Below are 23211 nucleotides of genomic sequence, written 5' to 3' on the forward strand. Positions count from 1 at the left end.
CTGAGCCACCAGGGAAGCCCAGAAATAGATATTTAAAGATACTATACAGGGACTTCCCTGGTGGTCCAGTGGTTAAGACTTCACCTTGCAAAGCAGGAGGTGTTCATTGCTGGCCGGGGAGTTAAGATCCCACACGCCTCCTAGTCAGAAAACCAAAATACAAAACAGAAGCAATACTGTAACAAATTCAATACAGATGTTAAAAATGGTCTACATATAAAAAATCTTTTTAAAAAAAGATACTATAGAGAAGTCCATTTATATTTTTAGAAGTGTTCTATCTCTACATGGATTGTTTTATGGTAACAGGCATTGGGGATTCCAAGATTTCAGGGACCTGTGTGTGTGGGAAGCAGATTGTGACCTGCCCTAGAAGACGGAGTCTTAGGTCATGTCTGGAGGAGATGAACAGGGAGATGTGGATGGTATAAATTACTGGGTTGACCGAAAATGACAGTTTAGATTTTTCAGAGGAAAGAATTTCTGTTTTTGCCTAGTTTCCTGCATTTGAAACATCTCTGGAAAGTGATGTCACAAGATTCTGTGTTTCCACTTATCTGGATCATTTAGAAAGAACAGTCCAAAACCAAAACATCCCGCACACCCCTCCAGGCTCCTGGGAGCATCATCAAGAGTTTAAAGGCAGTTTCCTTGCAGTATACAGCTCCCGCCACCCCCAATGCGACCACCCCCACCATCATAGAGTTTTCATGGATGTAGGTATGGGCCCCAATCTTCAGAAATGCTCAGTAATCATCACTGTCACTATTATTACTGGAGGAGGACACAGGAAGGACTCCAGGCGGGCAGCCCCCAGGGCATGGATGGAAGGCCCCTGTGTCTGGGCACAGCAGGCCTCATTAGCTAGCCCTGTCCCAGTGAACCTCTGACGCAAATGAAACCAGTGTTTATATGACCACGGTGTCTGCTTTATTTCAAAGGGCTTGGAACTATTTTCCAGTGGCTTTTCAAGGATTCAGTCCTCTGGTTCCAGTAAACCTCCGTCCCTCGTAATGAAATTGGCTCAGCATGGCTGCTCCAGGTACTGGGGGTGGCAAATGAAGAGCCCGGGGTGAGGAGAGAGAGAAGGCTCCATGTCTGGGGGGCAGGAGGGCCCCACGTCTGCACAGGGTCACAGTTCAGGGCCCATCCCTGGAACCTCATGTGGGGGCATCTGCCAGCACCGGGCGGCCAGCCGGAGCTGCACAAGGGCCCTGGGGAAGGGGGACAAGGCTCTGTAAGACTCCATTTACCTGGGATGTTACCCCTTAGCCCTGCACAGATGGGAAGACAGTGATGAACTTGGCATGTAAAGAATTGTCTCCTTCAGGTCTTGTTCCCAGCCTGGAAAGCTGACATGAAGTTTTCTCTCTTGACACAGGAAATGGAGGAAGAACAGCTAAGGGGAGGAGTCCTTTAGAAAGGTGTGGGCACGTGTGGATCCTCCCTGCAGTGCCCGACTTGCAGGGGGGTGGCTGGTCCAGGCAGACGAAACCCTGCAGCCTGAGACCACTCAGTGTGGCTCTCTGCCCCGCCCCTCCCCAACCTGGGCCACCTACTTGACTTGCCGTCCGGTCCTCGCGACCTCTGAGGGCTGCCTGGCATCACAGGATCCGGGCATCATGGGCTGGATGGGCTGGCTCAGCAGTAGCCTTGGAGCCAAGGAGGAGAGAAATGGGAAACTGTGATCACTACCCAAGCTGTGGACCAACCGGCCAATCCGCGCCTGCCGAGTCTCACTGGACCCTTTCTGGCTGGCCCCACAGAACCCCTGCTGCTCTGTTCCAGAGGATCCTTCATGCAGCAGGTCTCTTCCTCTGGCCATCGAGACCCCAGCCCTGTCCTGTCACTTCATGAGCTGAGATCAATTGCAGAGTTGATTAACAAGTGAGTTATTTACAAAACAGAAACAGACTCACAGACTTAGAGAACAAACTTACGGTTGCCAGGGGGAAGGATGAGGGTATGGTTGGGGGGGTTGGGGATAGACATGTATGCACGGCTATATTTAGGATAGATCACCAACAAGGACCTACTGTACAGCACAAGGAACTCTGCTCAATGTCACGTGGCAGCCCGGATAGGAGGGGAGTCTGGGGGAGAGTGGACACATGTGTATGTGTGACTGAGTCCCTTTGCTGTCCACCTGAAACCACAACATTGTTAATCAGCTTCATGAAAAAAGCGAAAGTGTTAGCTGCTCAGTCGTATCTGTTTCTTTGTGACCCCATGGGCTATAGCCCGCCAGACTCCTCTGACTATGGAATTCTCCAGACAAGAATACTGGAGTGAGTTGCCATTGCCTTCTCCAGGGATCAGAACTGGGTCTGTTGCATTGGCAGGCAGATTCTTCACCGGCTGAGCGACCAGGGACTCCAATACAAAATTAAAAATTCAATTTAAAAAACTGCAGAGGATTTAGAGTCTATTTGTCTAAACTCTGCCTCCATCTTCAGCAGAGAGCCAAGATGAACAGTGTAAAACTATGTCTCAGTTACCTTTCCAACAAGGACAGAGTCTATACCTGAGCTGCCGGTCATGGCTGAAGTCCGGGCTGGGTTGGCCCTGGGGGGCCTCCTGGGAGGCGGAAGCTGGCGTGGTCAGGCTCAGAGCCGACGGGAGCGCAGTGGTGGTACTGCTAAACTGGGGTGTCAGGCTGCTCCCCTGAATCATCTGTGAGCTTCTCAATGGCTTTGGACCCTGGAGCAACCATCGAAACAAGAAAGGTAAACCTTCAGCTCAACTCAGGTGTTACCTCCCCAGAACCTCTTTCTTTTACCCGCTTAGGCCTTTCTGAACATTTAGGGCCCACTGACCATCATTATGATGTTTTGGTGTTATGACTGGCTTTCCTGTTGGGACTGTAAGCATGTCAAGGATTCTTTAAACCCTTTGGGATTTAAAGGACAGTGACAGGCTTGGGGCAGGCATGCCATTACTGAATCCATGATGTGTTGTTATTTAGTTCCTAAGTCCTGTGTGACTCTTTGCAACCCCATGGACTGTAGTTCACCAGGCTCCTCCTCCTCTTGCCTGGGATTTCCCAGGCAAGAATGCTATAGTGTGTTGCCATTCACTTCTCCAGGGGGTCTTCCTGACCCAGGGATCAAACCCATGTCTCCTGTACTGGCAGGTGGATTCTTTACTGCCGAGCCACCTGCTGCTGCTGCTAAGTTGCTTCAGTCGTGTCCGACTCTGTGAGACCCCATAGATGGCAGCCCACCAGGCTCCCCCGTCCCTGGGATTCTCCAGGCAAGAACACTGGAGTGGGTTGCCATTTCCTTCTCCAATGCATGAAAGTGAAAAGTGAAAGTGAAGTCGCTCAATCCTGTCTGACTCTCAGTGACCCCATGAACTGCACCCTACCAGGCTCCTCCGTCCATGGGATTTTCCAGGCAAGAGTACTGGAGTGGGGTGCCATTGCCTTCTCCGTGCCAAGCCACCAGGGAAGCCCAAATCCATGATTATGTGTATAAATAAAAGAGGCTTCAGGAAAAGCTGTATCCAGCCTTCCAAGCTGTAATGGTTTGGAAGCAGGGGCTCAGAACTTCTTGAATCCATTGGGATCAAGTGCCACTGATTGATGGGTGACCCTGTCAGATGCAAGGTCACTGGTGGCTTGCAGTAAGTGGTAATGACTGTGAGGGCAGGGCTTGAGAGGGAATCTGGGGGACCAGGAGGCACATGGTGACTCTGCAGAAAGGGATGGTAGACAGAAGTGGATAACTTCACACGTGTGCGTGCATGCTAAGCCGCTTCAGTCATGTCTGTGTGACCCTATGGACTGTAGCCTGCCAGGTTCCTCTGTCCGTGGGATGTCCCAGGCAAGAATACTGGAGTGGGTTGCCATTTCTTCCTGCAGGGGGTCTTCCTGACCCAGGGATCAGACCTCTGTCTCATGTCTCCTGCACTGGCAGGTGTGAAGCCTAAAGCCAGGGTCGATAATGGCCACCAAGGACACATGTCTGTCCCCATATGTGGGGATGTGTGGCTTTCAGCATGCATGTCAGAGATGGCCATTTCTACCTTCAGCCAAGCTCAGAATCAGAGCTGAACGTTCCAGCTGCATGATGCCTTGAAAGCATTTTAATATAGTGATAAAACACAGAAGGGAACCAGTAGAACTTGGGACTTCAAAGTGACAAAGACAAGAAAAACCCCATCATGACTATCCAGCTCTGGTCATAGGAGTAGATTTCTGATTGGTGAAGACCATCTGCTGGTGACAGGGGCTGAGTCTGGAGATGAGCACATTTACCTGGGTCGATATCACACTCGATTCTCTTAGCAGGTGCTGGTTCGTGACCTGGGCAGAGGGTATCTGCCCCGGAAGCTGCGGGCTGGCCACAAGCTGGGGACCTGGGCCGGACCTCTGCTGGAGCTGCTGCTGAGTCTCCGACCGCTGGGCACTGCTGAAGCTCAGGGATCCATCTGGCTGCTGCAGAAACATCTGGAAGCACAACAGAAACGCTGTAAGGCTGTGATCACTGCCCGCACGGGCCCGCCCCTTCTTTGTATGGCCTGCCTATGCCCGGCACAATGGCAGCTTTCTCACTCACACTGACCTGCCTGGGAAGGTTCACCCACTGGACGTGGAGACAGTGAGTGCCTGGGAGGCCACCCGCAGAGTGCGTGAACCAGAGAGGGCAGCCGGTGGCAGGGATGCCACCTGGCCCTCAAGAAGGCTCTGGTCCAGTGACGCGGGTCTAACAGTGTGAAAGATGCTGAGACCCAGGTGTGCCACCCAGGTGTACAGGCTCATTTAGTCTGTACTGGCTTGTCACTTTCTTATTAGAAGGAGAAACATCTTGTGAATGGAAGGAATAACACAATCATGGTGGCAGAGGGCTGGTTGACTGGTGGTGGGGGATGCATCGTCCTGGCAGTAGGACCTATGCCCAGGCTTGCATCTCTGACCAGTGACCACCATCTGTACCCATCCTATGGTTTGTACCATCCATCCAGCTCCCGGCTGAGAGGGCAGTTCTGCCCTGGTTAACTAGGTGCCTCTGCATTCCCAAGAAGGCAGGTAACTCCAAAGGATGACATAACATCAAGTCCATGAACTTTAAAATGATGTTTAAGAAAAGTTTTACAATCACCACACTAGTCTCTAAGTGTTATTTAGTATGCCTCAGACATTCAATAAGCACAGCTTTATCAGCCTGGTAGTTTTTTTTTTTAATTTAGTTTTTTCATTTGTTTTTATTAATTGGAGGCTAATTACTTTACAGTATTGTAGTGGTTTTTGCCACACATTGACATGAATCAGCCATGGATTTACATGTGTTCCCCATCCTGAACCCCTCTCCCACCTTCCTTCCCATCCCATCCCTCCCCTCTGAGTCATCCCAGTGCACCAGCCCAGCCTGGTGGTTTTAATGGCAAAGGTTTAAGAGAATTTGATCCAGTTTGTAAAGAGTGTTTAAAAGGTTATGAGAACCTTGGTCTACTCTGTTTATAAATTTGGTGTATCCAATTTAAAACAATTCCTTAAGGACTTCCTTGTTGGCTCAATGCTAAAGAATCTGCCTGCCAATGCACAGGATGCAGGTTCGATCCCTGGTCTGGGAAGATGCCACTTGCCTCATCGCGTAACTAAGCTCGTGAGCCTCAACTACTGAGGTTACAAGCCACAGCTACTGAGATCCATGCACCTACAGGTTGTGGTCCACAAGAGAAGCCCCCGCCGTGAGGAGCCTGCACACCCCAACAAAAAGAAGCCCCCATTTGCCACAACTAGAGAAAGACTGCTTGAAGCAACAAAGCCCCAGAAAAGCCAGAAATAATACAGAAATAAAAGATTTTTTAAAGAGAATTCCTTAAGGGCCCAGAAAGATTTACTTCTTAGGTTTGTAAGTCTGCCTAGCCAGGAACATGAACTGTCTGAAAAGTTAAGCTACATTAAATTTGTAAATTAATGGTTGTCATAATGAATGTTATTTACCATTTGTCAAATTTATAAATTAATTGAATGTGAACACAAGTAGAAGCACTGGTATTTTTGGCCACGTCAGTAGATATGTAAATAAAATGTAATCTGTGGATTGACTGTAAAGGTTTAAGAAAGAGAACTTTAGTAATTTCTATCATACTTTAAACTTAAGACCTGTGACTAGCTTTTTCTAACAAAAGCTCCTCTTGGGCATTAAAAACTGGTATTATTTATACTATGGGCTTCCCTGGTGGCCCAGACGGTAAAGAATCTGCCTGGAATGCAGGAGACCTGGGTTCAGTCCCTGGCTCAGGAAAATCCCCTGGAGGAGCGAATGGCAACCCACTCCAGTATTCTGGCCTGGAGAATTCCATGGACAGAGGAGCCTGGAGGGCTATAGTCCCTGGGGTCACAAAGAGTCAGAGATGACTGAGCAACTGACACTTTCACTTCCATTATCTGTATCAGATTCTTGACAAGCCGTATCCCACTCCATTTTTAGATCCTTAGCTCTGAGGGCTGAAAGACTCTCCCCCCTGATCGTCTAGAACTTTGCCCTGAATTCCTGCATTCAGGGTGGCATAACCTCACACCCAGTATGGAACTGACATGCTGACACGTGCTGAGTGACAGGGTGGTTTTGGAACGACAGCTGTGGAATCGCGCCAGGCGGATGCTTAATCAGTTCCAGCATCTGCTCCATAGGGTGTGTCAAGCCCTGAGCAAGATGACCATCTAATGCCCCTCCAGCCACACCACCAGGCGAGTCTCCCCACTTTCCTTCCTGCCCCAACCCACCAGAAAAACCTGCAATTTCGACTGAAGGCTCTTTGTCACTTTAGAAGTTAAGAAGAATTTTCTGGCTCTCCATCCTCTCAGATCCAATACCCGAATGTTCAGAATTAGTGCTTTACACAACCTCAGCAAGCTGGCTTATTCATAGCACACGAGGTAATTTACATTACAGCAAAAACCCAGTATTCAAACTAAATAGCAAACATTTTTCTGGTGATATACAATTTACCTTCTGATTAGAGTTCAGACAAATGCAACCTTTATTTATGGTAGGCAGTATCATCTAGCTTAAATCCCACAGACTTTAGTTCAAATTCCAACCCCACCACATGCTAGTGGTATGAACTTGGGCAATTTTCAAAAACTTCAAATTGACTGTTAGTTTCCTCACTAATAAAACAGTACCGTTAACACCATATACCTCATAAAAGATTTAATGGGATTTATGCTGAGGCATAATCCTAGGTGCTCAATAAATGTTAGGGGATAACAATATTTAAAATAAAAAAGGAGTTCCTTTTGCTCCTTTGCCTCTTTAGGCATATAAAAACTATCTGAGGACCTCCTTGGTGGTCCAGTGAGTAAGAATCTGCCTGCCAATGCAGGGGACATAGGTTTGACCACTGGTCTGGGAAGATCCCACCCACACGCCATGGAGCAACTAAGCCTGTGCAACCACAACTACTGAGCCCTCGCACCCTAGAGCCCATCTCTGCAGCAGGAGAGGCGACCACAATAAGAAGCCTGTGTACTGCAACTAGAGAGGGGCCTGAGCACAGCAAAGACACAGTTAAAAAAAAAAAAAGAAAAAAACTTAGAAGAGAATGAATAGAATAAATAAACGAACAAACAAATCAAGTTTTGCTCAAAGAAGGGAGCCTGTTTATGTTTGTGTTAAGGCAGAGACTGCTGGGTCTGCTACTCTGTCCCGTTGATGTATGTTCTCTGAGGGCAGAAACCTTATTCTGTTTATTCCTGTGTCCCCACAGTACCTAACCAATTGCCTGGAACATACTGGGTGTCTGCTAGATGGATGGATGGATGGCAGGGTGGAGGGGTGGGTGGGTGGTGTGTGGATGGATGGGGGGATGGATGGTGGATGAATGGATAGGTGTGTGGACAGAGGGATGGAAAGAAGGGTGGAAGGATGGACTGATAGAAAGATGGATGAAAGAACCAATCAGAGAACACATCTGCCATCGCCACAGGTGTCCTTCTCTATATTTCTTGGCGTCGCCAGTAGAGGGCATGAGTACTCTCAAAAATAAATTAAGAGGTGCCCTCCCAAGGACGCAGAGGTGACAGCTTTTCAGCTGAACAGCTCTCTATGTAGCACCCTTCATGATCCTATCTAGGTGCAAACACCACATCCTGAGAATGTCTCCCTCATAACCCAATCTTTTTTGGAAAAAAAAAATATACTTAGCAAGCACCTCAGGCCTACATAGACTCAATGAAGCTCCAAGCCAATGGAATAGGTAGGGAAAAATCCACTGAAGTTGGGAATAATGGACCTGGGGGGAGTGGGAAGGGGTAGGATTTGCTACTGTCCATGTCCACGCCCCTGCTTTAGTGACAGTAAAGGAGAATTGTATGGCTTAAGAAGATGACTTCTCAACAGTGCTCTGGAGTCAGTTTTATAGAAAGCCTGATTCAAGTGGGCAAAGTCATCTGAGAAAAAAAAAAAAACACCTTTAATTTTCCACCAAACTAATCCTATTGCTCACATGTGGTTTTCATCGTTCTTATATGCTTAGCTTTACACAGACTTATTATTACAGAACATTTCAGAAGTACAGAAAATAGATACTGTATAATGAAACCCCATATATCAATGCTAGGCTTCAGCAATTATCCACGTTTTGCTCTTATTTAATCTATCCTCCCACTTTTTTTGGGAGGATTGGAGTAATTTTTACTTGCTTATCTTTTATGCTTGACTCACTTATTTTTTAAGAAAAAAAAACACATTTTGCCTGAACATTTCGGAACGTATCTCTTTAAATCCTTAAACGTGCAAAAATACATGAAAAAAGACTCTTTGAGGACTCGTTCTCTGGTTTAACTGTGGATTTCCAAGCTCATTGGAAAATTCCACTGCAAAGATAACGTAAGGGAAGAAACCAGCGGAATAACACGTGGAGCCCTGGTGCCCACGTCATCACTCACAAAGCTCAGGTGCTAGACCTTGGGGGTCAACAAAATGCACTGTCAGGAGGAAGAAAAATAATAACGCTTCGTACCAGCGAGCAAAAGAGATAGCCTTGTGTCCCTGTCACTTCAGAGTTCAGCTTTGAAAATAGAGAAGTCTGGGCTCCGAGGCGGATATTCATCCGCCCACCTTGCTTTTAGCAGTTTCTGGCTCAGTGCCCTCTTCCTGGTAAAGTAAAAATTCTATTCAAGTCATTAGAGTCAGGAATTCTAGTCACTAGACCCTGGATTGGTGAGGACCAAGATCAAGGCACTTTGATGACCCCTTGTGTCTTCACATAAGTGCTGCAGTACTGTCCCTTGGCAACTTGGGGATGTCACTCAGGAGGTTGGGGGGAGCACAGGGCTGTGGGCGGGGCGAAGGGTTATAGGCGGAGCACAGGGCTGTGGGCGGGGCGAAGGTTTATAGGCCGAGCACAGGGCTGTGGGCGGGGTGAAGGGTTATAGGCGGAGCACAGGGCTGTGGGCGGGGCAAAGGGTTATAGGCGGAGCACAGGGCTGTGGGCGGGGCGAAGGGTTATAGGTGGAGCACAGGGCTGTGGGCGGGGCAAAGGCTTGTGGGCAGGGCTGGCCAGTCCAAAGAGGGCAGCCCCGGGTTTAGAGCATAAGTAAAGCCCACCAGGAACATCTGTGGGGATCCAGGGAGGCAGGATGGCTGTCTCTAGGAGTCTCCAGGCTGCCCAACACCTTTGTACTACCCTGTGTTCATGTCAGTTCAAGGTGTTCTTATGTCCACAGGAGAGGTTGCATGGATGGTTGGGGCATGGGGGGTGGAGTGGACGGCAGGGTCAGTGCCCTAGCCACTTCCCTCAGGGGTCTCTTTTGCTTCTATCTGTTCCCACCTAGGTGGGTGCCAAGGCTTACCTCACTCAGGGCAGACTCCAAGGTTGGCTACATTTACAATCAAAGGCTGGGCCCAAAGAATGCTCTTTGGAAGAAAAACAGTCCTGGATTGATTTAAATGAAACTTGGTAAAAATAATTTAACCTTGAAAGAGATCCAATATATATAGTTTTTCCCTCCAGAAAGGAATTTTCAGATAGGATTCAAAGAAGTGACATCTGGGGCTGGGGTGGGGTGGGGTCCAATTAAAAGCAGCTGCTGTCAGAGGGAACCCCAATTGCCATGCTGCAATGGGGGTGGCCTGGGGGTGCTGACCTCTAGTCTCTGGCTCCTGGACAGCCCCCCTGCAGGGGGCAATGGGCACAGATTCGTGTCTCCCTGCATTCATGTTTTGGATGGGAGCAAAGAGTAGACCATCTCTTTGTCAGCAGCCTGGGTTGGGTGCTCGGAGAGCAGTCACACAGGTGCTGGGGAGTTTAAAACTCCATGGGAGGGAGGCTGGTGTCTGTACGGGTGACTAACCACCAAACACATGAAACAAAGTGCAGGCCGCACAGGAAATGTGTGCCCAACAGAGTGAGGGGTGAGTGAAAAGGCTGTCATGTGAATTTTACGTTTGGCCTGGAGCCGGGGATGGTGGCGGTGGGGCTCCTTACTTGCAGTTCACTGGTAGAGATTCCAGTTTGTTCAGGAGGCAGGGCACAGTAAGGCAGCCTAGTGAACCTTGGAGGGAGTCCTGGCTGCCCTGAAAGGGTGGATTAGGACACATCACACAGCGGTGGGAAGCACAGAGCCCGGGGACCGCTGGCCCAGTAAGGGGCATCACCTGGACGTTGGAGTCCTGAACCAGGCAGAGCTGCTCCTGGATCTTGTGCAGTTCTTCCTGCTGCCACCGGATGTTGGCTTGCAGGATGCGTGTCCGCTGCTCCAGCTGGTCTTTGATGGTCTGGAACATGCTGAGCTGTGCTGAAAACTTGAAGGTGGGGTCAAGACACAGAACCCAGTGAGAGCGCTATTTCAGCCATGCAGACGGATATTGCTGTTGCTCTGAGTGGCCCGTGCACTTTCAGGGCCTTTCCCTCTCTTTGCAGCATCCCTGACCCACTGCTGGGGAGCTTGCCCATGGGCACGGGCTCTGGATAAGGGTGGGGGTGGCCCTGGGACTCCCCTGTGAGCTTTTCTCAGGCCCTTGAGGACCTGCAGGTCTAATTCTTTGCACTCTCATCTGGGAGGGCCAGCTTTGGGATTCATATAGACTGTGTATATGTATGGGCTTCAGACAGTAAAGAGCCCACCTGCAATACAGGAGACCTGGGTTGGGAAGATCCCTGAAAGATGGAAATGGCAGTCCACCTCAGTATTCTTACTTGTAGAATTCCACGGACAGAGGAGCTAATGCACTGTTAGTCTGGGAGGGCCAGCATTAGGATTCGTATGGAATGTGAATATATACATACATATATGGGCTTCCCAGGTGGCACTAGTGGTAAAGAACCTGCCTGCCAATGCAGGAGACATAAGAGATGCAGGTTCGATCCCTGGGTTGTGAAGATCCCCCGGAGTAGGAAATGGCAACCTGTTCCAGTATTCTTGCCTGGAGAATTCCATGGACAGAGGAGCCTGGCAGGCTACAGTCCATAGGACTGCAAAGAGTTGGACACAACTGAAGCGACTTAGCACGAGCGCACATATAAGTGAATTGCTTTGTTGCATATCAGAAATTAACACATTGTAAATCAACTACACTTCAATAAAAAATATTGGTTAAAAATCCGCTCCTAAACGTTTGTTTAAAAATATCTGCTCTATACCAACCGTATCACAAAAATCTTGCTCAGAAATCTCACTGATCAAAACACCAAGCTAGGATTTTGAAAGAGAATTCGATTGAGAAAGAAAAGGTCTATCAGGTATTCAGTTAAGACAACAAAAGACAAAAGCTCCTGCGCTGGGTTCCCTAAAGTCTGGAGACTGTCCAGGCTATAACACCCATGTCCAGAGAGGATGCTCTGGACTGCCCCTTGGCTCCCAAGGGAAACAATGAGGCGGCTGGAGGCAGTCATCAGTGAGGGCTCAGCACCAAATTTCACGAGTGTTAATTACTTCTAGTATTATTCTTATTTTCCTAAGGCATTCCAGGAATCCCCAGACGCAAATCTCTTGTTATATTCTTTCTTTAAAATTTATTTACTTTTAATTGGAGGATAATTGCTTTATAATGTTGTATTGGTTTCTGCCATACACCAACATGAATCAGCCACAGGTACACACATGTTCCCTCCCGTCCTGAACCTCCCTCCCACTTGCTGTCCCATCCCACCCCTCTAGTTTGTCACAGGCACCAGGTTAGCTCCCTGCATCATACAGCGAATTCCCATTGGCTATCTAGTTTACATATGGTAACGTATATACTTCCACCCTACGCTTTCAATTCGTCCCACTCTCTCCTCCTGTTGTATCCACAAGTCCATCCTCTAAGTCTGTGTCTCCATTGCTGCCTTGCAAATAGGTCCATCTGTACCATTCTTCTAGATTCCATATATATATATATATATATATATATATATATATATATGTTAATATGCAATATTTGCTTTTCTCTTTCTGAATTACTTCACTCTGTATAACAGTCTCCAGTCTTGTTATATTCTTGATCATGGCCTTTTTGATTAAGAGTTTTATCCCAACTTAGAGACACGTTAGCAACACACCATGAAGCAAAAGCATCACTTACCCAGATAGCCAATTTCCCAGAGTTTGGATTTTATTTTATATTTCCCCTTTCCCTGATGGGGTCCCTCAGTGATAACATCAGTGAGGGGAAAGAAAAAACTGCAGAATCTCATTTTTCACATGAGTAGGCATGAGAAAAACTGTCTGACATGAAAGGACAGCATTATGCAAGAACCTCTTAAAGAATACAGCTATTAAGTATAATATGCCTAAGAGACTAAGAACTGTTAGTGTTAATTAAAATGAGGTTCAATATATGAAAAATTAGAATTCAAAAAGGGCCTTCATCACACCATGACTTATTATAAAACAAAGACATTCTTTCCTATGGAAGACTCACAAGTCAAAGGAATTCTCATTTCAAGGGCCTGTGGGTAAAAGAAGTTACTTTCTACCAAATGTGCCTTGGGAATTTGAAGACAGAAAAATAATTCTTTTTTTTCCTAATGAGGATGAACAGAGAGCATGTTAGTCAATTCTGCATGGGTTGGTTTTATATCCTTCCTTAAGCCTAACTCTAGCAAGAGGCACATGCTAGCATGTGTCTTTCTTATTCTAGGAAAACATACGAGGCCGCTGTTAATGGGACAGGCATATGTTCTGAAAAGATTTTCATCAGTGGTGCCAGATTGGCAGCAAGACAGACTCTACATTTTAGCAAGAGTATGGCCGGGGGCACATGTTGATAGACTGCCTCCAGGACCCCCTTGTGGCCAGGGAGGGGGCAAAATTCAATATCCCACAAAAGAATTGAAATCTGAGGTCTGACCAGTCAGCTCAACTGCTCTTGGAGTTCCACAGGCAGAATATATATATACATTTTTTTTTTTAACTTGTTCTATAAAAACACACACTGCATGGTAGCTTCTCTGTTCACATGAGCATCTCTCCCTTCAACTCTGAGTCCAAAAGTGAGGGCCCTGTGACAAGCATCCTTGCCTCCTTCACACTCACTCCCTGACTGACCCAAATAGTAACTCATTGAATGTTGTTGAAACAAAGCAGGAATTACTCCGCAAAGCCCTGATCCTTTATTTTTTTTAAAAATGTGGTATTTATAGTACTGGACTCAGAGCTTTTAAATCCTTGTAGAGTCTTCCTATGACATTTGTCCTAACTCAGACCTTCTCTAAAATATTGTGATCAATCAGGAGTCATGAAAAATGAGAGGAACACAGAAAAGTGGTCAAGGGATGAAGCAAGATTGTTGACAGGATTGAGAGATAGATGCCGGGGAAGATCAATGGGAGGATGGACGGAGATGAGGACAGCGGGGAGAGGCAGGGGAAGGGGGGAGGTCCACAACTCAACAGGCCTTGCCTGCACGTGGGGAGAAAGAGTCTCGTTTTGGGGGCCTTGGTCTGGAGCCTGTATGTTGGCACCAGTGTACCCACACCCTCCAGTGGATTTCAGCATCCTGTCTCAAGGAAGTGCCTCGCTGGGTCACCCTTGCCCTGAGTCCCAGACTCACCTGTGACACCGGGGCAGGTGGGCTCTGCAAGATGGTCTGAGGCAGGAGCTGCTGTGTGAGGTCACAGGACGCTGGGGCTGGCAAGGGGGCCTGGGGGAGAGAGAGAGGGTGGCTTTGATACATATAAGCTTCTCGGGGTTATTACAGAAGTGATGGGGCCCCGTCTCTCAGCCAGCTGGGCTCTCTGGCTTCAAGGAGGCCCTTCGGCCCTAGAGTGGATCGCTCACTTCTGGAAGGTATATGTTCCCCTGAAAAGGTGGGGTCACAGGCTATTACCCTTGCAGGGAATGGAGTCAGAGCTGACACACAGCTGGTAACAGGTGGGGGTCCTAGGACCACTCAGGCCCGACGTTCCCACCGTGGTGTGTTCTGCAGAATCACCACCACCAGCCGGAGGTGGGCATTGTCACGCCACCCTCCCTCCCCTCCTGTTCTTGGCTCCATTCTTGGTGGGTTTGGTTGGTCTTTTCCTAAACTGATACTTTCTCAGCGGTGTTGTGCAGCAGAAAGAACGGGAACTCATAACCAGTGTTGGCTCCGTGTGGCCTTTCGGCTCAACACTCACACTAACGTGGACAGATGCACCGGCACGCTCTCTATCACTGCCTTGCCCAGGCACTATTTGTGGCTGCATTTTCACCAGACACTGCTGAAATCTGGTGGAGAGAGTCCTGCAAGGTCAGCTGAATCCCAGACCTTGTGGGCAGGGGGCTGTGGGGGGATGGACTAGAATTGGGGGAGAACAATGTGTAGAAACAAGAAACGCAACCCTCAGCTTCATGAAGCTCTTGAGAATTTTTAAAAGTAAAAAGATTCTTCTGAAGCTATTCCATCATTGCCCCAGGCCCTGGGGGCTATGAAAAGCAGGTCCAATGGCAAGTTGCCCCCCAGGACAGCACTGGGGGCAGAGCAGCTTGTTTTGAATGAGAGTCCTAGGGGCTGATTCCGATTCTCCCAATTTTGTTCCATTGCTCAACTGGGTGGAGGAACCCTGCCACCCGAAGCTGTTAGAAGAGCAGTTTGCTACAGTGGCTAGAAAGCCAGGCTTGGAACTGGATGACCTGAGTTCAAATAGCTCTTCTGTCCACCTCTCTGAGTTTCAGCTTCCTCATCTATTACTATTTCTAGCTGTGGCCCATTTCTAGAGTCTCTGCCACCACCTGGTACTCTCTTTGATGTGTTAACTCACTCAATTCTCAAGCTAGAAGGTATTATGATTATTCCCAAACCTAGACACAGGTTAGTTAACTTACTGAGAGCCACATAGTTACTAAATAGATGAAGTGAGTGATATTTGAAGCAGGTGGCATGAGTCCAAGCCTTTTTGCTTCACTGTGCATACTGTATTTTCAGTATTCCTGAACAAGTGGAAAATTTGAGGAGCAGTTAAGAAGAAAGGTTCGTTGTCATTTAGTTGCGAAGTTGTTTCTTTTTTGTGACCCCATGGACTGTAGTCAGCCAGGCTCCTCTGTCCATGGGATTTAACAGGCTAGAACCCTGGAGTGGGTAGCCATTCCCTCTCCCAGGGGATCTTCCCAGTCCAGGGATTGAACCTGTGTCTCCTGCATTGGCAGGTGGGTTCTTTACCACTGACCACCTGGGAAGCCCATGAAGAAAGGTTTAGAGGTGTTCAAGAAAAGAGGTGGTCTCCAGGGACCAGGAGCTCAGACGGTAGACTCTCACGTTTTTGGCCCTTTATGCATGCTCAGTTGCTCAGTCGTGTCTGACTCTTTGCGACCCCATGGGCTGTAGGCCGCCAGGCTCCTCTGTCCATGGGATTTCCCAGGCAAGAATATTAGAGTGGGTTGCTATGCCCTCTTCCAGGGGATCTTCCCAACCCAGGGACTGAACTTGGGTCTCCTGTGACTCCTGCATTGCAAGGGGATTCTTTACTGCTGAGCCACTGGGAAAACCTAGTGACTTCATTCCCATCTGCAAAATGTCAGCCAGGGATGGGAAGAAGGCACTTGGCAACTATCTGAATGTGACCCCCAAATTTGAGGACACTTTCCCCCTCAAAAGCAAGGTCTGTGTCCCACTCCATGGGTGAGCTTGTGACTACTCTGACCCAGCGGGATGGTGGAGGTAATGTATTGGGACTTGAAGGGGAGGAAGGCCAGGTGGCTTGTGTTTGGCTCTCGTGGGCGGTCCTTCTCCAGAGTCTTTGTCTTGGAACCCGGAGCCTTGCTGGGAGGATGGCATGGAGACGCCCACGCAGGTCAACAGAAGATGCTCTTGGCTGAGCCCGCCTTCAGCTGGGGATGCACAGGCCGGGGATGTGGACCTCCCAGCCCTGAATGGGGAGCCCTCCAACACCAGGCAGCAGACAGGAGTCACCCCCACTGTGCCCTTTCTGAATTTCTGACTCAGAATCTGTGAACATGGAAAATCCTGGAAGCTTTATGCCACTGAGTGTGGCGTGGTTGGCAGCTTGTGATGGATGACCGGAGTAGTGTATGTACATCAGTGACTCTGCATCCAGCCAGTGTGCTTTCTAGGAGGCCACGTTCCCTGACACCCTGGAGTGGTTGTTCTTCAGTCACTCACTCACGTCTGACTCTTTGGGACTCCTGGCCTGCAGCACACCTGCCTTCCCTGTCCTTCACCATCTCTGGAAGCTTGTTCAAACTCATGTCCATTGAGTCAGTGATGCCATCCAGCCATCTCATCCTCTGTCATCCGCTTCTCCTCTTGCCCTCAATCTTTCCCAGCATCAGGGTCTTTTCCAATGAGTCCTGGAGAGGCCTGGCATGTATGAAGGATGCTGCCTGATTCTGGGTTGACCAATAAGTTCATCTGGCTTTTACATAAGATGGAATGGAAAAACCCAAACAAACTTTTTGGGCAACCCAATATATGCCAAGGAACATTTTTGTTGACACCAAGCTTCTTAGACATTTTCACTGGGAATAGGGGTCCAAAATGGGAGGGTCCTGATCATGTACCCCCAGAGGCTCTGGGGATGGGACCCCCCAGGTTTGAAGTTTCAAGCTTTAAAACTCCTTTGGATTTTGCACTCTGTGGATATACATCCATGTTAATTTTGGGATCAGAGTGTTTCAAATTAGTTGCCAATTAAGCTACTTAGCTTCCCACCCCCGCCCACCACCCACAGTCTCTAAGCACAGCGTGTTCTCTAGGAAGATGCCGCCCGCAGTCCCGTGGCCTGGCAGGCCCCTGCAGTGCTGTAGCACAGTCTAGGGGGAAAGTTTGGGGTCACACACATACCGGCATCGCGGCTGCCTGGCTGAGTCCTGGCACTGGGAGCTCTTGGGCCGATCTGGGCAAAGCCGGGGTGCTGGCCTCTGCCCTCAGCTTGCTTGGAGTGGCTGCAAGAAAACATGGCACCTTGCAGACTTGCACACACTTAACAGCTCTCTTATCAAAAGAGGGGGAGAGAACTTCCCTGGTGGTCCAGTGGTTAAGAATCCTGCCAAGGCAAGGGACACAAATTCCATCCCTGGTGTGGGACGATTCCACAGGCTGCGGGGCAATGATACCCGTGCGCCAAAACCACTGGGCCCACGGCTGAAGCCCGCGAGCCCTAGAGCCCGTGCTCTGCAACAAGAGAAGCCTCCGCAATGAGCAGCCCGCGCACCGCAACTGGAGAGGACTCCCCGCTGGCTGCAACTAGAGAAAGCCTGCACACAGCAGTGAAGACCCAGCACAGCCATAAATAAATAAATAGATAAAAATTTTAAAACGAGGGGGAGGGTGACCACGGTGTGCATGAAACATGGACCTGCTTGGAATCTGATGAAGGAAGCCTAGCAGCAGTGGGGGTGGTTCCGAGAGGCCCGGAAGTTCTGCCAGCCTCCAGCCTCGTCTGGGGAACCGAGGGATGACAGCGGAGCACCCACAGGCTTTAGGTGCGCCGCGTGGTTCAGCCGCCTGCCTGATCACACGGCTCCCCAGGCCTGCAGGACACCTGCTGTATGTCGGCCTCGTGGGGCAGCAGAGGAACCAGAGCATGCAGCAGGCTGGGGCGGGGCGGGGGGAGGAAGCTAGCGGGAAAGAAAGCAAGGAGTGGGGACCAGATGGCGACTTCAGCTTCATGCCACGGACTGCCCTGCTTCTCCTTGAATGTGGGGTCCCTGGTGGGACTCTGTGTATACTCCCAACCGCCCTGCCCTCTGCAGAGTCTCACTTACAGGTGGGCTCTGACACGGCTGTGCGCGAGGACTTGTGGGAACTTCGTGAGGAGGCCGATGGTGAGTGACTGGTATTAAGGCCTGAGGTGCCCAGGTCAAGTGCATTAAAGTGCTGCTGAGGTTCCAGGCTGGAGCCCTTGTCCTGAAACACACACACACACCCCGAGTCCGTGTTTCAGCATCAAGACCACGGCAATGAGCTATGTTATTTTAGTTGTCCTCTAAATACGTAGGAAAGCTTGAAGGATGCTGAGAGAAATACTATAGCTGCTTGGAGAGAATTCCAAACTCATTCAGGAGGACTACTTATACAAATATATAATCTAGCATCTTTGAGGGCCTGGTAGCTTCCCTGGCGGCTCAGATGGTAAAGAATCCGCCTGCAATGTGGAAGACCTGGGTTCAAACCCTGGGTTGGGAAGATCCCCTGGAAGAGGGCATGGTAACCCACTCCAGTATTCTTGCCTGGAGAATCCCCATGGACAGAGGAGCCTGGTGGGCTACAGTCCATGGGGTTGCAAAGAGTAGGAGATGACTGAGCAACTGAGTTTCAGGTTTTTTTCAGCCTGTAAGCAGTGTTTATTACACGTTCTTGCCTTCTATTTTGATATTTTAGATTTTCATAGTTAACCTGGCATTTTGTTTTTCCTTAAAATTGTCACCTCATGCCCAGAATCTCGGAGCAGGCAATGGCAACCCACTCCAGTACTCTTGCCTGGAAAATCCCATGGATGGAGGAGCCTGGTAGGCTGCAGTCCATGGGGTTGCTAGGAGTCAGACATGACTGAGCGACTTCGCTTTCCCTTTTCACTTTCATGCATTGGAGAAGCAAATGGCAACCCACTCCAGTGTTCTTGTCTGGAGAATTCCAGGGACAGGGGAGCCTGGTGGGCTGCCATCTATGGGGTCGCACAAAGTCGGACGCGACTGAAGTGACTTAGCAGCAGCAGCAGCAGCCCAGAATCTTGGCTTTCCTTGAAGGCGGGTGGAGAGACAGATTCTAGAAATAAGGTTGCTGGTGGGACTGGGTTATTCATACTCCAATGAGGGACTTCCCTGGACATCGGTTAGGACTTCACCCTCCAATGCAATGCAGGGGCTCAGGTTCAATCCCTGCTCACACGCCTCACGAGCTAGAATACCACATGCCTCCCAGTCAAAAACCAAACATAAAACCAAAACAATACTGTAACAAATTCAATAAAGACTTCAAAAATGGTCCACATTAAAAAGAAAATCTAAAAAAAGAAAAATACTCTGGGACTTCCCTGGTGGTCCAGTGGTTGAGAATCCGCCTTCCAATGCAGGGGACGTGGGTTCCATCCCTGGTTGGGGAATTGAGATCCCACATACTTTGGGGCAACTAAGCCTGTGCACCCCAATTAGAGAGAGAAGCCTGAGCTCTGCAATTAGAGAAGCCTGCAATAAAGATCCCACAACGAAGGTACTACAACCAAGACCTGATGCAGCCAAAGAAACAAATATCTAAAAAATAAAAAAATAAATACTCCAATCAGACAGATGCCTTTGGACTGTTCTGGACACTGTCTCCCCACTGCTCTTCCTCTGCAGCCTCAAGGCACCCGAGTGCAGAACAGGCTGAGGGGCAAAGGTCTCCAGTTCTTGACCCCGGGATCCTAACTGTCGCTGGGCCCCCAGGGTGCCTCTGCCTCAAGAGCATGGCATGAAGAGAAAGCAGCTGTGACTTTCCAGCCCCGAGGAACCACCTTTCTATCCTGCATTGGCTCAGGTGTCGCACGTGCATGCATGCTAAGTCGCTTCAGTCATGTTGGACTCTTTGCAACCCTGTGGACTGTAGCCCACCAAGTGCCTCTGTCTGTGGGATTTTCCAGGCAAGAATACTGGAGAGGATTGCTCTGCCCTCCTCCAGGGGGTCTTCCCGACCCAGGGGTCAAACCCACATCTCCTGCACTGGCAGGTGGGTTCTTTATCACAAGTGCCACCTGGCTCATCAGCCTAAGAAGATGACTCTAGTGATTTGTAAGCTAAAGAAGAAACATAATGATTACTCTCCTGAGACGGGCTCCTTCCTATTCTCAGGAGGATGGTGAGATTCCTGGGCTGCTTGGACAGGCTGGTGTCTCTGGCCTCAGGTCTTAAATCCCTGTGTCTAAGTCTACATGACAGTCCTGTCCTTTGAGTTGGGCCTCCAGTGAGGGTGGACCCTTAGTGTGCCCAAACAGGCCTGAAATGATTGCTACCAGCCACAAAGGCCTTTGTGCAAAACAGAATCGCAGGGTGTGTCTGGGTTTGCTTGGTTCAGTGTCTGTTTTCAGACCCTACTGCCTGGTCACAGCGTGCGTGTGAGCTAAGTCGCTTCAGCTGTGTCTGACTCTTTGTGACCCAATAGACTGTAGCCCACCAGGCTCCTCTGTCCATGGGATTCTCCAGGGAAGAAGTTGTTGTTCAGTCGCCCAGTCGTATCCGACTCTTTGCAACCCCATGGACTGCACACGCCAGGCTTCCCTGACCCTCACCATCTCCTGGGGTTTTCCCAAGTTCATGTCCATTGCATCAGTGATGCCATCCCCATTGCAACCTCTGACACCCTCTTCTCCTTCTGCCCTCAATCTTTCCTAGCATCAGGGTCTTTCCCAATGAGTCAGTTCTTTGTATCAGGTGACCAAAATACTGGAGTTTAAGCTTCAGCATCAGGCCTTCCAATGATTATTCAGGGTTGATCTCCTTTAAGATTGACTGATTTGATCTCTTTGCTGTCAAAGGGACTCTCAAGAGTCTTCTCCAGAGCCATAGTTCAAAGGCATCAATTCTTTGGCGCTCTGCTTTCTTTACGGTCCAGCTCTCACAACCTATGTAACCACTGGGTCTTATGTGACCAGGCAAGAAGAGTGCTTTTCCCCAAATCCCACCTTTTAGAGTGGGGTCCCAGGAGAATTCTGTGTGCCTGGTCAGCAGACAAGTAAGTGCAGGAAGTGAGAGGAAGAGCTGAGAAACTTTTCTAGCCATCTGCCATACATCACACCCAAGCAGGGGAATCTGCATTTTATAGAGCATCCGTCAGTGACAGATTTGAAATAAAAAATCCAAATGGTCCATTACTGCTGAGAGTTTGAAAAGCATGGTCCTGGAGCTGTGACTTTAAAAGGGACTTCTGAATCTGACAGCCTGAGACTGTATTTGTGTTTGTTGTTCAGTTGCTCAGTCATGTCCAACTCTTTGCGATCCTGCAGACAGCAGCACGCCAGGCTTCCCTGTCCTTCACCATCTCCTGGAGTTTGCTCCAACTCATGTCCATTGAGTTGATGATGCCATCCAACCATCACATCCACTGCCAACTCCTTCTCCTCCTGCCTTCAATCCTCCCCAGCATCAGGGTCTTTTCCAATGAATCAGCTCTTCGCAGCACGTGGCCAAAGTATTGGAGCTTCAGCATCAGTCCTTCCAATGAATATTCAGGGTTCATTTCCTTTAGGAGTGACTGGTTTGATTTTCTTGCTGTCCAAGGGACTCTCAAGAGTCCTCTGTGTGTTTATACACAAGTGCATGTTGATGAGAAGTTTCATTGGGCTCTAATATTCCCCAACGATAGGAAACCTTAATAATGAATTTCCGACTGGATGACCCACAGTGTGCCTGATCTTCAGCTGTGTTGAACACCTGCCTATGAGGAACTTAATCCCAGCCTTGTACATGACATATGATGCATTCCTGTGACAGAGCTGGGTAATAAACACGTCCATGAACAATGACAGAGGTGTCGTACCATGGTGCTGGTGAGGAATCACCGCACAATGCAGCATCACTTTGCCTGTCAGTGGGAGAGGTTCAGCAAAGATGCAAACGCATTCCGGTCTCTAAAGGGGATCTCTTCCTCTTCCTAACTCAGTTCTTAATGGACCAGAGATGCATCTATGGTCCACGGACTGCAGTAAAGTGAGTATCACAATAAAGCAAATCACATTGATTTTTTTTGTTTGTTTCCCAGCACATAGAAAATATAAACTGACCATTGCTGTGTGTGACCTTTATCACACACATTGCTGTTGTGTCAATATCTGGCCAGAGACTCTAGATTCTAGGTCATGGGCAGGCTGGAACTTGAACTGTGTTTCATCAATTCTAAGATGAACTTCCCTCCCACATTTTGACATAAAATTAAATTGGGATATGTCCTTCAACTCACAATAAGAAATCCTGACTTCACAGATTGACAGCTTTCTCTCTTTCTTAGTGAAGATAGAGATAGATCTTACAATCGATGGCTTCTTAGCTTTGATGAAATACAACATTCCTTTTCTTGCTTTCTCTCTTTTTTCCTCCCAACATGTGTGTCTGCTTGAAGTATGACCTTTGAGAAACAGGGTTCTGGTCTGCTTGTGAGTTTCTGTTGAGTTGTCAGAGATGAGGGCTGCCTGGCCAGAGCGTGCCAGGGACTCAGGCTGGAGGGGAAAGAGCTCTGGGCTTTGTGACGAGAAACACCTCCCCATGCCTCTCAGGGCTCCCCGATGCCAGGCTGGCTCCAACATGGGTGTCAGCTTAGACCCCCAGACACAGAAGCGGCAAGTACACCCCGCCAGCGATACCATAGAGGGTGTGAGGGGCAATGAGCTTACGGGGTGCTCTTTTTGAGGGAAGGGTACAGCACTTAGGCTAAGGGGAGGACAGGATGCACAGACTGTGCCCCACCTCTATGGGATGATGGAATAACCCCTGCTTTTCATCTGTGGGAGATACAGAGTGGACTTACCTACAGGCAGACATTGTTGTATTGTGTTTCCCTTTATCACACTTCTTGGAGAGTGTGATTTTTTTTTACAAACTGAAGGTTTATGGCAATCCTGTCTTGTTAGATGCTGCTTACCGTTTTTTAGCAATGAAGTTTTTTAAGGTATACCATTAAAAAAAAAAAAAACAATTGGGCTGCCCTGGTGGCTCAGACAGTAAAGAATCTGCCTGCAATGCGACAGACCTGGGTTCGATCCCTGGGTTGGGAAGATCCCCTGGAGGAGGGCATGGCAACCCACTCCAGTATTTTTGCCTGGAAAATTCCATGGACAGAGGAGCCTGGTGGGCTGCAGTCCATGGGGTCA

At 48.8% G+C, this 23211-nt stretch overlaps 1 protein-coding gene across 2 annotated transcripts in view; it reads right to left on the reverse strand.

The window, feature by feature from the left end:
- Positions 1-23211, reverse strand: part of NPAS2 (neuronal PAS domain protein 2) — a 192723-nt gene that overhangs the window by 9241 nt on the left and 160271 nt on the right. For both annotated transcript variants that reach the window (XM_043918575.1, XM_043918574.1), the window contains exons 13-19: positions 18140-18281; positions 17217-17317; positions 13989-14078; positions 10611-10757; positions 4259-4450; positions 2525-2700; positions 1560-1652 (exon numbers count right to left, since the gene is read on the reverse strand). In XM_043918575.1, the coding sequence (XP_043774510.1) occupies positions 1560-1652; positions 2525-2700; positions 4259-4450; positions 10611-10757; positions 13989-14078; positions 17217-17317; positions 18140-18281 (941 nt within the window). The remainder of the gene's footprint in view (positions 1-1559; positions 1653-2524; positions 2701-4258; positions 4451-10610; positions 10758-13988; positions 14079-17216; positions 17318-18139; positions 18282-23211) is intronic.

Source organism: Cervus elaphus, chromosome 11 (assembly GCF_910594005.1).
Source record: "Cervus elaphus chromosome 11, mCerEla1.1, whole genome shotgun sequence".
Lineage (NCBI taxonomy): Eukaryota > Metazoa > Chordata > Mammalia > Artiodactyla > Cervidae > Cervus > Cervus elaphus.